General features: G+C 30.9%; 1 protein-coding gene across 1 annotated transcript in view; it reads left to right on the plus strand.

Moving 5' to 3' along the window:
* Positions 1-14545, plus strand: part of LOC106785766 (glutamate receptor ionotropic, kainate 2-like) — a 44933-nt gene extending 30388 nt beyond the window's left edge. Inside the window, exons 3-16 of the mRNA XM_014746480.1 lie at positions 2673-2828; positions 3195-3412; positions 3855-4154; positions 5860-5961; positions 8510-8683; positions 9200-9418; positions 9504-9719; positions 9798-9882; positions 9985-10123; positions 10207-10344; positions 12104-12302; positions 12387-12618; positions 12830-13098; positions 13358-14545. Of these exons, the coding sequence (XP_014601966.1) occupies positions 2673-2828; positions 3195-3412; positions 3855-4154; positions 5860-5961; positions 8510-8683; positions 9200-9418; positions 9504-9719; positions 9798-9882; positions 9985-10123; positions 10207-10344; positions 12104-12302; positions 12387-12618; positions 12830-13098; positions 13358-13594 (2684 nt within the window). The 3' untranslated portion in view covers positions 13595-14545. The remainder of the gene's footprint in view (positions 1-2672; positions 2829-3194; positions 3413-3854; positions 4155-5859; positions 5962-8509; positions 8684-9199; positions 9419-9503; positions 9720-9797; positions 9883-9984; positions 10124-10206; positions 10345-12103; positions 12303-12386; positions 12619-12829; positions 13099-13357) is intronic.
* Positions 14546-16987: the final 2442 nt, after the last annotated feature.

The raw sequence follows: 16987 nt of genomic DNA on the forward strand, positions 1-16987 counted from the left end.
TATTATAATTTTGTTTTGTTTTCATCTTCTTATACTAACAAACGTTTTTTTTTTTTCATTATTATTTTTTTTACTTTAGTTTACTTAGCTTGCATCTAGCTTGCAAGGTACGATAAGTATGATATATATGATATCGGTAGAATCTTATGATCATAATTCATGATCGATAGAAAGTTAGAACTATTTTTGTTCTTAGCTTACATATTTCTCAATAGTGATTTCATTTTACAATCATTTATCATAAAACTTTAATATTATTGTATCTATATGTATAAGGGATCTATCGTGTTACGAAAAATATGTTTGATCGCTACTATGCTTTTACTACTTTTCAAACGTCAAACTTTCTAGGTTTGTATTGCAGATAAGAGTTTACAGTAATGTTCTTAACTTACAATAATGATGACCGAAATGTCTGAGATATATCACGCCATTACTACTTATCCTTTACTTCTTCTTTCAATATTTTTCAAAATAATTTCACTCCGAAAGCATTTCCTTAAATCATTTGTAATAAATTTTTGGAAAAATATGTAGAATCTTTCTTATCGCATGACTCTTACCAAAATGGAAGTCATTTTCTTCGTCCTTAAAAAGGATGCATTGTGTCCCCGAACAAAAATGCACGCTGGAAGATATCGTATCTTCTTTCTCTTTCTCTTTCTCTTTACTTCTTTCCTTTTTTCTTTCTGATCCCAGGAACGTCCGTTTATATGGAAATCGAACGTACAACACTATCACATATTTCTCACGATTTCCCCTAAGTCGAGGGTGCCGATCGATTTAAACTCAATCTTATCTCTCTTCCCATCTATTTCTTTGGTCAAAATTGCACCATTATATCTCACAATACAAGTGGAGGAGAGGTTGACAATAGTTATTGGTGAATCCATACAAAAAATATTATGCATTAGGTGAGTTAGTAACCAAAATATCCATTGAAAAATTATCGTCAATTCGATTCTCCATTTTTAACAATTTGCGCGAGTTATTACTTTATTATACAAATTATCATAAACATAAATGCCTGTATATATAGTATTACGAATAAAAAATCATAAAAATTAATGAAAAAAGCTTAAAAAAAAAAATTCGACAAATTTTTAGATTTTCTTTCAAAACAAAATATCCGTGTTATTTTAACATACATGTCGTTTGAAAATTTTCTCTTTTGATATTAGGAAAAATTGTAAAAATTTGATCTAGTCGAAAATAATTCACAATACCGCAAAAAATATTTTATCGTTAGTTTATATTTAATTCAATCGAATGAACAGTTTTTCATTCATTTCGACATCGATCGTTTTACGGTTGTATAGGAATAATCGATGAACGGTGTGTGTAGTATTATTTATAATTCAAAAAAAGCCTGACGTCTGTGTCTTAACTGTGCCGTTAAAAAGTTACAACATTGACTTGGTGGATATGTAGCTAAAGGTAACTTTTACGGGCTCGAGAGTCTTTCTTCGCGATATAATGGTACCCGAAGCGGCCGTAGCTGCCACCGGAAAGAATTTCAAAAGAAAATGAAATGACTCGGTGTTGAAAATGATAGTAGACCGTTACCACGTACTACTTGTTTGTAATGATGCGGCCCGTGTGACAAATCGAGAGAGAGAGAGAGGGAGAGAAAGAAAGAGAGAAGGAAAGACAAAAGAAAATGAATTTAAAAAATATATATATGTATGAAGTATAAAAATAATCTGTGTGCCTAATCGTCAAAATACATGATTTCATATCACCAACCGAAAAAGTATATTAAATTTTTGCAACGATACTTTCATATGTATATATACAATATTATATACAAAACAAATTAATTGAAATTTATTCTACAAATACAAATTTTAATATTTATTAAATTATATTTGGTTTTGAAAATAAATTTATTTCTTTTTTTTTAAGTAAATTTCAACCAAATAGACGAAATTATTTGGCAAGCATAATAAAACACCTGCGAAAAAAGAAGAAAATAAATAAATTAACAAAATAAAATGACTGGAACATGTGTTAGAAAATTAGGAATAATTTTGACCATCACAATAAAACAAAAATGCTAGAGTGTGAGGCATTTGGTAAGCATGAAAAGGATGATAAATACGTTATCGAATATTAGCCAGGATACAAAGCAGGGTAAAGCCACATTTAGTCGATTCTAACCGATTAATTCGAAATACGTATCCAGAGTAGGAATTATTGTCACAGAAATGGAATGGCCACGAATCTAATAACGCGCGTGATTACATCGTCGTCGTTCTCTCACGGACATACACGTTCGTCTATGAATTAAATTATTCCAAGCGAAATTACGGTGGTTTACATGCAGTAATTCGAATTTCTCTACATCGCTGTCTTCGATATGTTGGTCGTTACGATTTACCAATAAGTAAGCACCAGTTGATTTTCAAATAACGCTACCGTTTGTTCTTCATATTGGCTTCATGCCTTCAATTAAAACGAAACAAACAATGAAATAATAAATAATTATGATTATAAAAAAATCTATCATTTTTAAAAACGATCACCTAATTTAGCATATTAATTTTTATATTTTTACAAATCATCAATAAAAGAATCGAATTCATTGGAAGTACGATAGATCTTATCTGTGGGGTTATCTCGAAAAAAAATTCAATTTAAATTTAAATTCATATTTGTATTTGTATTTTTAGGTGCAATTTTTCATCAAGAAGATATGGAGTACCAAGTGGCATTCGAAAGAGCAACATTCGCTACGACGATAGAAAATCCGGCACCGGCTTTCGAATTACGTTCATCTATCAAAATAGTTGATAGCAGTACGGATAGTTTTAAAACGAAACTGGCAGGTGAGAGTCTAATGAGTAATAAAATATATAATAACTAATGAAATTAATGCCTGGGTTTGAGGTTGAAATAAAATTCATGAAATAAAACTAGATTTTATCATTTTTCTACGAAAGAAAAAAAATAATAAGAAGAAGAAGAAGAGGAAGAAGAAGACAAGGTGAAGTATTTCCGCCGGCTACTAAATCAAAGTCTTCTGCTCGCAGTACCTTTATTTCTTTTTATTTCTCTCTCTCTTTCTCTCTCTCTTTATTTCGTTCTTTTTTTTGCGGATGAAATCTTTCACGAGCACTCTCGTGGCAACTCCAAGTTGTAAAGATTTGCTTTCTCTTTCTCTTTCTTTATCTAACTCGCTTGCTTTTCCACAGTCTGCGAACTTCTGGAGGAAGGCGTGGCGGCAATTTTTGGGCCCTCGAGTCCATACACGCGAGGTATAGTTGCGAGTATAGCTGCTCGTTTCGATATACCACACTTTGAATATGTTTGGCGAGAACACAAGGAATTAATTTTAGATGAGGAGGATAATCCGATTAATCCAACACCTATGACGATCAATATTTATCCTGATAGTGAAATGATAAGCAAGGTAAGATTTATTAAATCTACATTTTTATGAAAATAATTAATATATCTCATACCATTTACTACAATGGTACAATCTTATAATCCTTACAATTAAAAAAAAAAATATAATAATTATAATAAATAATAAATCATATATTTAAATACTCGATTTTTATTTTTCTTACAAAAATTGTAATTCAATGAACGAACTAAAATATTAATTCACCTTATAACGAAAGATACTCTAAAGAAAAGATATAAAAGGATGATAAGGGTCCTTAAATATCCATCGATCGATTTTCGATAAAAAGAGACATTTTTTTAATATTTTTTTTTGTTTTTTTTTCCCCTACTTCTTTTCTTTAATATCTATCATATTTATTTTCTTGTGAGATATCATTCGGAAAGAAGAAAAGTTTTTCCAAAATCTTGGGGCCGCTTTAAACTTGGTAATCTCTTTCCAGGCTATCGCGGATGTTGTGGTTTGGAACAAATGGAAAAGCTTCGTTGCGATTTACGAAACCAACGACGGCCTTTCACGAATTCAAAAAGCTCTCACTATGAAGAGGGATAAGGATAATCCAATCACCATTCGTCATCTTGGTACCGGGCCTAATTATCGTTCGACATTAAAGGAAATCAGTAGATTGCCAATCGATAACATTATTATCGATGTTAAACCTGAAAATATAATGCGCGTTTTCCATCAAGCTAAGGAAGTTAATTTGGTTCGCGAATACACGAATTTCATCATAACTTACATGGTATCATTTATCATTCGTACATATTACACACCTACATTCCTTGTGATTTACGTCATATCATTTTATTCAATTAGAACAAAAATTATATTAATGAATAGTAATATTTAATAGAAACAAAATTTTAACAATGTGTGATTTTTTACGACAAGGAATATAATTTATATGCATTCGCGTAGAATTTTTTAAATATATATATATATATATATTTTTTTTTTCGTTTAAGCCTATACGAATGTAATACATTTATATCTTAATTACAATTACACGTTGGCTTCTTTTTTAATGTGTTTCTTCGTTTTTTGTTAAATGAAAACAGACTCCACAAGTAAAGAACGTAAATCAAGGAATAACACTCTTTTGTCAGGAAATATTTAATTTTTATTGATTTTTTCAGCTTGTTCGTTTTTTCATTTTTTTTTTATAGTGTTTGATATGGTTTTTAATAATCAATATCGAGCCAAGTCGATAAGTATGTATTGTCCATAAATCGGATATTAAATCGATAGTTGTATTGTTTCGACACGAAGGATACATCGTTCGAAATTTCACCTCCATTACTCGCGGATGTTCATTGATCGTTTTACCGATAACTTCGTATTTACTACTTCATTATGTCGAAACAATGTAATTATTCTTCTCCGAGCGCGTTGTTCGACGATCCTCGGCTAAATTACTTGTTGATCGCTTATTGATTTTCTACGTGCAAGCACAAGCACCAGGAAAGATAAACGATTAAAAAAAAAGTCCTATGAATTATGTTCGACGATAAACTTTGATATATTTTCTTACGTGAGGAATGGGGGAGTAGGGGAGAATATATATCTCAATTAAAATAAAAAAGAAATAACGAAAAAATAAAATACAAACAATTACCTATAAAGATAAAACGAATGTTACAAAAATTTTCAGCTACTTCAGTTATCCATCATTTTATCCTTTAAATTACAACGAAATAAACCGTATATTTTTAAAAATAACAAATAATTTGCTGCGTTCCGATTGGCGATAAATAAATTACATTTTTTTCACGAAGATATTTTCATAATTATTTCGACAAATAATCATCGTTGTTTAAATTTTGAAGACATTACGAGAACGAATTTTCTGCGTTTCGGTTATATATATGTAAATGAATAAACAATCTCTCTGTTGGCAAGATATTTAAAATAAAAAAAAAATAAAGAAGACAAAAAAAATTCGCTTCTTTAAAAGATGAAATTTTAAGCGAGGATATTCTTAAAGAAGCGAAACGTGGGTTACCTTAATCTTACTCCTCCATTAAGAAAGTTCTATCGAAGTAAGTTTTTTTTTTTTCTAGTGATAAGCGTGCCAATTCTTTTTGTTATTTTTCTTTTTCCTTTTTCTTCTTCTTCTTCTTTTCTTACTTGATTTCCGATAGAAATAAAGTTGATCTTAATGGGCCATTAAAAAGGGAGTAGCAGCAGTGCAAATCGTTCGATCATGCGACAGACTCTGGATAGTTAGAAAAATGGTTCTCAAGGATGAACCCCTGTAATAGTCTTCGTCGTTTATGTTAGAAAAGGGCTCGACGACTTGGCTCGATTTCACATAGAAAAGAAATTTAAACGTGTGCCGTAGACATTCTTGAAAATAATGTCCTTATATTATATCTCCAAACCACCACCACCACCACCACCACCGTCACTACTATCACGATATCACTTTTACCGATTTCGATTCGCAGGACTCCTCGAAACTACCGATTCTTGAAATACGAAATGGCACAACCCAGGGTAACATTACCGGTTTCAGCTTGAGGCAGAACGATGTCGACGGAATTAACCTGGTAATTACACAATTTCCTATAATATTCTCTATACGATACATCCAATTTACAACTATCGTTACTAAATTCGATTCGATAATAGAAGATATTTCCTAAGTTCATTTCTTTCTCGTATTTGTTTTGTCTTTCGTAATTTACATCGAAAATATGAGAGCTTATATATATATATTGTATAATATTTAACAAAACTCTATCTCGAAGTATCTTCTCTTATCTTTTCTTAGTTAATTAAAACTTACTTTCTATTTACTTAAGAAATTATGGACAGAATGTTTAACCTTACTAAATTATTAGATTAATTACTAACTCCCTGTTAGTATAGATTTTTTCATAAGCCTGATTCTTTCCTTATTGTGTTTCATCTATTTTATAATATTATATTTCTAAATTTCTATAACACATGGATAACAATTTAATTTAATATAAAACCAATATAAATATAAAGTATTAACGCGTGAAATAAAAATTACAAATATTTTCACATAAAATTTCATCTGTCGTATATATCAAAACTTTACATAAATTTACAAATAATAATCGAATTTGTTCACGACAAATAAGAATAGCTCTACGAAAATACACAATGTTGAATTATATTTACGAGAAAATTAATTATCTAAGTATAAAAAGTCAGATGTGAAAACGTGTTGACCTGTCAACAACGTCGTCGTCATCGTCATCATCGTTAGTGGTTGTTGTCGTTAGTTGTGTGGTCAAGGCCGTTACGATGGTACCGCCTGTATCAACATGTTTTAATCATGGCTCTTTCGTCGAGCTTATAATAAACTCGTTTTTCGTCTACCGAGGCTCCACGCGGAAACAATTGTTTAAACGCGCTTGCTAGTCCGCTTTCAAAAGCCCGCTCGAGGTAATTTCTTCATTAACTCTATAGCACGATGGCCCGCAACCGGTATATGCTGTTTCGAAGATAGAACCTGAAACACTCGTTCCTCGGAATCTACTCACGACACGGTGCTTAGGAACACCTGACGACACTACCTTAATTCTCTTTTCATTATCTACTACCAGATTCGTTTTACATTCTACAATCCTATAAAAACCTTTTCTTTTTATTCTATACTAATGAAACCTAATAAAAAAAAAAAAAAAAAAAGACGAAACATTTATTGCACATTAGTATTTTTTTCATTAGAAATTAATTATTTCTTTCCAATAAAATAAGGAAAAATAATTTTTAATTAATTGCTAAATCTAATAAATATAATGAAACAAAGAGAGAGAGAGAGAGAGAGAAAAGAAAAAGAAGTTTTTTTTTATATAATATATCAATGAAAAATTTCTAATTAATTATGACAAATTATTTATATTTTAACTATACGAACACGTTGCAACGTAAATGAATGCAATAAGACCTGATAAAAATAGAGGAGCATTGGAATATACACCGATACTCTTCATAAAGAGTAAATAATCGTTAAATAATATTTCGCAAAATAATATAAAATAAATTACGACGATAAGATTTTTCTAAAATACATATATTACCGTATTATTTAATTTTATTTGCAGTAAATTATTCTCGTGTTAACTAAACGAACGTTAGAACACAAATGAAGCTCTGACTTTGTCCTCTCTGCTTTCATTATTAATCAAAGAACCGTATATGATAAATAACACAGACGTACATCAATAAATCAGGAATTCACTTTTTCAATAATTATTATACTATTCTCATAAAATTCTTTACAATGATTTTAAAATGCCGGTAAATTTTCTACTTGTTAAAAAGACGAGTGTTGGAACGAAACTGTAAGTTGTACCTTTTTTCTGTTTTAAATACAAACGAACTGAATATAAACAACGTGACCTAGACCGTGTATTTACACATACACACATACACACACACGCGCGAACACGTGGTGTCGATACGTCGTATGTTTACTGTCTTAATTTTAAGAAAAACATACCAACTATTTTTCTGTATTGTTTCCCCACTACTTTCATAATAATAATGTTCTTATAGACAATAACCAAAAAATGGAAAAGATTATTTGAAAATTGAACACGTATTAATTAAAATGAAATATAAATAAAGATCATAAGATCGACATACCGACGACCGTATCATCTTTGTCGTTTATTATCGCTTCGTTCATTCGACACGCAATGGTACTTAATCAAATCGCACAAACTCGACTTGTGAAGGAATGTTAAATGAACTATACGGGTTGTCCGGCAAATTATTGGCTTATTTAATGCTCTTGATTGACGTGAATTCACGCATTGGGAAATAACTCGCATCTATTTTACCTGTGTATTGATAAAAACGATACAGACTATTTTGACGGATTCGAATTCAATTACATTTGACTTTCTATCTATGAAAAATATGATTAATATACTTCACAAAATATCTAACATAATTCAATAGTAGATTGTTTTTTCGTTCATACTCGTAATTTAAAAACGTTCATAAATATAAAAATATATAATAAAATGAAATTATAAGAAATTAAAAGTGAATTTTGTAGAAAAATTTAGTAAGAATGATTGAATAAATCAAATTTAAATATTTTAAAATTTTTAGGCAGAAAGTGCAGCCCTTTACGATGCTGTATTTCTTTTATACAACGCATTGGATATTCTTAACGATAGGAACAAAAATAATGGTGATCCTATTCCTATCATCCCGGTACCGCTCTCTTGCGACGATGAAAAGAAATATGAAGCAGGTCCCAACATTACCAGCATTATACGAGAGGTAAACTTAATGTTTAATCCCTTTACTGAAATCTTTTTCCTCTTATATAAGAGGACCATAATGTATCGACGAATAAAATCACGAATCTTGTATTTACCGACCTAAAATTTCTCAAAATACGCTCGGGGAAAAATATTCTACAAAAATTTATATTTAATTCTAAATTTCCATGATTAAAATATATGTTATTAAAAATTTCAATTTATTCTTGACCATTATTATTAATATATCAATATTTTAAATAAATGTTCAGTACTTATAATAAAATATTAGTACGCAATCCTAACTAAACTTTGTATTTATTATAAATATTAATAAATTATTCTTATACACCGACCATTTTTTTTTAGTTTAAAGTATTAGCAAACAAATGGTTAAAAATATTGATAAAATAGTTTCTTTTTTAACTGGTTGAATCAAATAAAATTGCAGTTAGAATACTGTATCCACTTTTCGAAATCAAGAATTAAGATCTTTCATAAATCTAATAATTGATTATTACACACACACATACAGATATCTTTAGAAGGGAAGATGACAGGAACAATCAGCATTGACGATATTGGTCGTAGACGAAACTTTAATCTTCATCTTTTGGATTTCCGAGACTTCAATAGTATAAAAATGGGATATTGGGATGAGAAAGGTGTTCATTCTACTCGCACTAAACAGGAACTCGACCGTTACTTGTTCAAATCTATCGAACAAAATCATTTCAGGATTGCCATCAAAGTGGTAAACTAAATAATCTTCAATAAATAATAAAAATCATTTTTAAAATAACATATGAACTAAACTAAAAAACTAACCCATTTTATAGGGTGAACCATACGTGATAGAAGTGACAGATGGATCAACACGAGGTGTGCCTATCGATAAAAAATATTACGAAGGATATTGCATAGACGTGATCGAAAATATTGCAAAAATTCTTAAATTCAAATATTCGTTCATGTTGGTACCTGATAACCAATACGGTTCTTACGTACCTAAAACTAAATCTTGGAATGGTTTGATTAAACTTCTCTTAGACCACGTAAGTAACTAATTGTGAAATCTAAATTATTAAACGTTTCTCTTTAATTCGTAAAAAGAACGAACAGGTATATTTCAGGAAGCTGATCTTGCCATATGTGATTTGACTATAACATCAGCTAGAGAGAGTGCAGTAGATTTTACTATGCCATTTATGAATTTAGGTATAATGATATATAAATCTAATAATATCTAAATAATTTATCTTTATACTTATTGTTAAATGAAAGGATAATTATTTTTTTTTTCTTATTTTCTTTTAACAGGTATCAGTATTTTGTTCAGTAAACCAGAAGAGAAAAAACCTGAACTGTTTTCTTTCCTTAAACCATTGTCTACGGATGTTTGGATTTACATGGCTACTGCTTATCTGATAGTCTCTTTGATGTTGTACGTGCAAGCCAGGTAAATAAAAAGATTAAAATATCATGATAAGGAAAACGTGTAAGAAATTTAATTGGTGAGTTTGTTTAATTTTTTTTTTTTAGAATGGCACCAGGAGAGTGGAATAATCCTCATCCATGTAATCCTGATCCTGAAGAATTAGAGAATAATTTTGATTTGAAGAATTCGTTATGGTTGACCGTGGGTTCTCTTATGCAACAAGGTTCAGACATTCTTCCTCAGTAAGTATTAATTTATTTTTTAAGTAATATTAATCTGCAAGAGTTTTATAAGATACAAATGTAAGTTTAATATCAGGTTTCAATGAATTTAAGAACGATAGTGTTATTTAAAACTCTCATTTAGATCCGTAGAGATATTCGACTATTCAAATTTCACTTTCCCAATACTTGAATTCGATAAGCCGGATATACAGAAACCTGATTCCCTATCCTAATAACATTAAATCTTCAGCTATATCCAGAATCATAAGCACGTGACCTGGTTATTCAGAAATCTATGTATTTAAATTTCACAACTTTAGGAAACCAACCGAATCAACGATTCACAATTCTACATAGTCTGAAATTGAAGCCAACGAATTCCAATATCTTCATAATACTCCATAACTCAACGTAAAACCTATACCTTAATAATTTCTATAAACATATCATTATAAAAAAAAAACATTCATTTATTACAAAAACATATAAGACCAAGAAAAAAAAATTCTTATAAAATACTTTATTAAAAAAAGAAAAAAAAATAACTCCCCAAATATTTAAAATACACAAATTCTATTTTAATGAACAATAAATTCAAAACCTAAGACCCTTTTTTATTAATCGACCTATCTTCTCGCTTTCAATAGAAAAAAAAAAACAAAAAGAAATTATAAAATTGATTTACAATAATCAAATTAAGGAATAAGTTGGCTAACAAAAAGATTTAGACTTGCTCCTCTGATTCCTCCTTTTATATTTTTTGTTTTTCTTTTGGGAACGAGAACTCCGTTTTTGTTTTTTTTTTTTTTTTAGTCACGACAATTAAGCTTAACGAGGCGCTGTTTGCCGGACGTATTTGAGTCGGCTTCCCACTTATTAGCGCCGGCACGGCGCTAACTCTCTGTCCGTGACATCGTGCATGTTTGCTCACCACATACTGGGAGACAACCAACCAAAGACACCTAACTGCCGTCGTCTTCCTCTTCCTCCACCTCCTATACATCCCCCCCCTACCTTTATCTTAACCCTCATACCTCATACCTCTTCGCCTGTACCCCACTCCACCCCCCCCCCATGCTGGAGACTCTTCTACGCAGAGAACCTCGTGTTCTTCATTCAATAAGATAGAAAGAGACGGAAGCAAACACTACACTACACTACACTACACACACGCACTCACGTACATTCATTTATGTGCGCACGCGTACAAGAAGGATCGTCAACAAACAGAGACCATTTACATACGCAGCCCTTTAGCCTTTGCTTAATTAGGAGAACGTTATGCGTTCCTACCGCTACTTTTAGATATTTTATATTGTTTTCTTTTTTTTATTTTCTATTGCTTAATCTATAAGCAAAAAGTGTTTAGATAATTGTCGAAAAATTGTGTTGAAATGTGAATTATTTAATTTGATGTTTGAAAAATGTAATTTGTTTAATTAACGTTTGATTTTGTTATCCAAAAATTCGATTACTTTTAACGAATTTTGAATCATTGATTCATGATCTGATTTGGTAATGCATTGATTATTAGATATTTTCGTGTTTGATTAAGTATGCTGTTATATTTCATTATTTTGACATGCGTAGGTAGATATGCGAATTTAGATTGTTTAGATAAATAATTAGGAACTAACGTTACTCGTTAAACGCGATAGATCAATATTTTATAATTAATATGTAATACGAATCGATGATTGATATTTCGTGATCCGTTTGCGATGTGTTGAATCAAAGGTAATGATAGTTAGTTAAACATGATGCTAATCGATTTTAGAGCACCATCGGTACGTATGGTAGCCGGAATGTGGTGGTTTTTCACACTGATCATGGTATCATCGTACACAGCAAACTTGGCAGCTTTTCTGACTATCGACAAAATGGACAATCCGATTACGAACGTTGAAGAGCTCGCTAAACAAACTAAGATCAAATACGGTGCCATTGATGGTGGTTCAACTTCATCTTTTTTTAGAGTAATTATTATTTAAATCCGACGTTAATTCGTTTGATCGATATTTTTAATGGATAATGAATTATTACTTATTTTCTTTTTATAGGATTCAAATTACTCTACTTATCAACGTATGTGGGCAACCATGTCGGAAGCAAGGCCAAGTGTATTTACTGCTACTAACGACGAAGGTGTCGAACGTGTAATCAAAGAAAAACAAGGATATGCATTTTTGATGGAATCGACTACGATCGAATACAAAATGGAAAGAAATTGTGAGCTGCAACAAATTGGTTCGTTGATTGACAACAAGGGTTATGGGATCGCTTTGATACGTAGTAAGTAACTATTGGTAACAATAAACTAATCGTATATAACGATACAAAAAATAAATAAACTAGGTATTACGACATTTAAATTTTAAATAAACTATGCAATATGCACCGATACGTTTTTACAAAGAAATTTATCTGGGACGATACTTGTGCCAAATAATGCCTTAAAACGAAAAGAATTTATATTTAATTTAATATCCTTCTTTTTTTTTAGATTCTCCGTACAGAACTCCAATAAGTGGGGCAATATTAACTCTACAGGAAAAGGGTACACTGTCAGAATTGAAAACAAAGTGGTGGGAAAAACGTGGCGGTGGAAAATGTAAAAAAGATGACAGTGATAAAGATACTAACTCGATAGAATTAGGTTTAGCCAACGTCGGTGGTGTTTTTCTCGTTTTGATGTGCGGTTGTGCCGCTTCCTTCGTCATCGCTATATTTGAATTTTTATGGAACATACGCAAAGTTGCCGTCGAAGAAAAGGTTAGTCTTTTTTTATCGATTCTAATTCTATCAAAATTGTGATTACACTCGATGATTCAACGATAAAACTTATGCGAATGGAATACGAATCGAAGTTTTATCGATGTTTACTATAGTTGAGGGAAAAACTCGAGGAGAGGAGAAAATATTCGAAGAATCTTTCTAAGAAGTTTTACTTACTTGAAATTTTAAACACTAACCATTAATCTTAATACTTGGTGTTTTTTTCTTCTTTTTCTTTTTCTTTTCTTTTCGACAGATCACTCCTTGGGAAGCTTTCGTAGCGGAATTGAAATTCGCCGTGAACATTACTCTCGATACGAAACCAGTGAAAATAGCGAAAAGTAGTAGCGGTACCAGTTCAATGGAAGGTGGTATTGGCAGAGCAGCATCAACGGCACGATCCATAGTCGGTTCATTTCTACGATTGGATATTTTAGACAAATTCGATAAGAACAATACTAACAATCGTGGCAATGATAGGAAAATTAATTAAAGTGTTTTATTTTTTTAAGTAAAAGTGTATAAGTAATAATAAGATTTGCTAGAAATTGATTTTTGAAACAATTTAAAGTATATAATATAATCGATCTTTAATTTGATTTCGGTAATTGAAAAAAAAAAGTAAAACATTATTTATCATATAATAATCCAAATTATTTGTTAGAAAATTGAAAAAAATGTTTATATATTGCATAGAGACTTAGAACAAGTTGCCAAAAAAAAAGAAAAATGAATTTATTATGAAAAAGTCAAACGAAATGAATTCTGGAAATTTTCATTTTTAAAAAGTATATCAAAATTCATACGATATTCTAAAAATTACGCATGAAATCGTCAGTGTCACATTGCTGCAACAAAGAGGAAAAGCCCGAAAAAAATCGAGGCTGTAGGTCTAGGATAAAATCTAATAATATTTGGACTAGACCACAATGGTACTAACCAACCGTGCCCGTTGGGTCAAGGGCATTTTACTTCCGAGAAATTGTTGATAGATTTTTTTTTTTCCCTCAGTCCTTTTCCCCTTTGTCCAACCCCCGATTTCATCTACCTTTCTCGAAGAAAAGCAAGTAAAAGCAAGCGGCATGTCCTTTATGTCTTTGTTACCAAAGGGACGTTTCTCAGAAATGAAGAAAAACACCATCACGGATAGTTTACAGCTCCACGCCGCAGGATCTTTTTAATCTTCTCTTGTTAAAAGGTGTCTCTTTTGGTAGAACAGAGGATTGACTTGTTCGACTTTTATAATACCATTATTTAAAAAGAAAAACAGAAAATTTAATACCTATAACTAAATCCTTGACAAGCTATTTCAAATAAGATGATCTTTCTTTTTTTCTTTTTTTTTTAAGGATATTTCAAACTCGTAATCAAAGTAATTTGTTGCATAAGTAAATACTTAATACTCAAACAATAAAAGATTATGTGGTGCTATAATAAACATGTATTCAGTATAAATATGAATTAACTTTGATTATGTGTGTGAATATAATTAAGAAAATTTCAATATAATCTCTGTGAATCAATGGAATGAAATATTTTTCCATATAATCAGACAAAACTTTACCACTTCCGAAAAAGTAATAATAACGTTGCGTCTTACCTATCTACTTAATCTACTTAACACATTAAATCCACGATACTCCCAATTATTTAAACTATTCATTCGCAAACTAACTTATTCATAATTCACGAATTAAAAATAGCCACGCATAAACGCGTAAAAATAAATTTGAAACGAAAATTGTTATGAATGCATTTATATAAAACCGTATGAAAAATAATTAATGATATTCCTATTGTGATAAAACAAAATTATGGCAATAATTTTCCGCGACGATGATTGCATAAGGCACTTTCTAAAAAGAAAAAAGAGAAAAAAAATGAAAGAAAAAAAAACGAAAAAGAATCCGAAAGAGAGAGGTCGGTCGAAACGTCCGAAAATCGGATTACACCGGGACCCGGGGTTCGTTCGAGTGATAAAGGTGTAAGTACATCGATTAATACTTCTTTTCATTGGCGCAATAAAAGGCTGTAACACGATTACGGGTAACATTTACTGGCGCTCGAACGAGCGGTTAACCAGTTAGCCCTTTGCGAACCCGTCCCGTTACACCGTGAGAGCTTTTTATAAAAGCTAACTTTCTCTCTTTCTTCATCTCTCTTTCACTCACAAATAATACACAGATACACTAACACATTCTGATATTCGTAAGGAAGCAGCCCTTTCCTCGTGACGTGTCTTTTACGATCACACCGCTGAAGTTTAGTGCCTCTTACGAAGGGACGATGTATAATTAGCCGAAAATGGATGTACGTAACATCCCTTCTCTTTCTTTCTTTCTTTCTTTCTTTCTTTCTCTTATTATCCTTCCTCGTTTATTATTTCGTTCTCTTTCTGTCTTTCAAGAACGTTTTGAAGAAAAGATCTCGAAGGCACGCGTGTACACACAGACTCGAATTAAGTACCCCGTACGTCACTAGGTACATAGTAGTTAAAGTTTCCAAGTGAGACGAGAGCTCGTTACAGGGCAAAAACCATACCAACGAACCAAGAGTTCTGAACTAAGGAAGATGAAAATAGTTATGTATATATATATATATATATATATATATATATATATTGTATATAATATGTGTGTGTGTCTGATATGAATAAAGTAAAGTAGTCATTTTCATTTCTAGGTAACATATTTTCTTCCTAGGTTGCGGTACGTAAATTATTCCAAAAATTATCTCTAATTAAAAAAATTTTAATCTAATAATAATAATAAATATCATATTAAAAATTTATTACTTACGTCGAACACACAATGTTGCAGATATAAATACTTCAAAATTTTCTCTTTTACAATTATGTTTTTATTTTTATTGTAAAATTTTGTATGCTTGCAATACATTGTTTTACGATAATAAATGAATTGCACAGACAGAGACACACACACACAAGTACAAATATTTGTTAGAAAATGGGGAATTTTCTTTCTCGTTGTTATTTCTTGAAATCCTTAGGTAGGAATGTGAACGTTAGACGGACGTAATACGTATTCGGATCGGTGCGAAATCGTCGAGGGAAAATAAATCTTCCTTCGACGAAGGGGTTAATTAAGTTTTACGGCCTGTTCCAAGAGAGACTCGCCGTTGCGCAGGTGTACATACTCTCGCTCTCGGCTTATCTACAATACATCTTTATCCTCGGCTGATCCTAAGGCCGATTCACGAGCGTTTCTATCTACTTACACACACACATACGCGTATTTAAATATACAATACGATTTTCGTCCTTTCCTACTTTATATATATAGACCCATAATGTCTCATGTGCTAGAAAACTGTCACTTTAAATTTAATCATTTAATTATAACAATATATCGATCAAAAATTTTAATTTAAAAAAAAAAAAGAAATATTCCTACGCGTGACTGTAAAATATAAAAGAAAAAAAAAACATTAACTATATATAATGTTAATAAAATATTAACTATTTTTTCAATAATCAAATATTACATCAAACACAGTGATATAAAGTATAAATAAACATTACAATGAATCGATGAATGGATAATTAATAATGATGAACGATGAATGAGAGAACTATAAATGAGATATGAATTTTCTTAAATGTGAACGATAACAATAATCTAGAAAATGAAATTGGAGTTTACTATGTACGTTCGATGACTCGAACAAATATTTCGGCGATCTAAGAAAAAGGATAAGAGTTGGCTTACTCGCGTTTCGAATAACCGCGTGGCAGCCGGGCGAACGTAATGATACCTTAATAGTAGCTTTGCTCGTGGCACAGGCTTCGGGCACGAGGAACAACATCAACGAGAAAAAGAGAGAGAAGGAAAGCAAAAAAAAAAAAAAGAAAGAAAGAAAGAAAGAG

Source organism: Polistes canadensis, unplaced genomic scaffold, assembly GCF_001313835.1.
Source record: "Polistes canadensis isolate GaletaPanama2010 unplaced genomic scaffold, ASM131383v1 scaffold_56, whole genome shotgun sequence".
In the NCBI taxonomy this organism is placed as follows: domain Eukaryota; kingdom Metazoa; phylum Arthropoda; class Insecta; order Hymenoptera; family Vespidae; genus Polistes; species Polistes canadensis.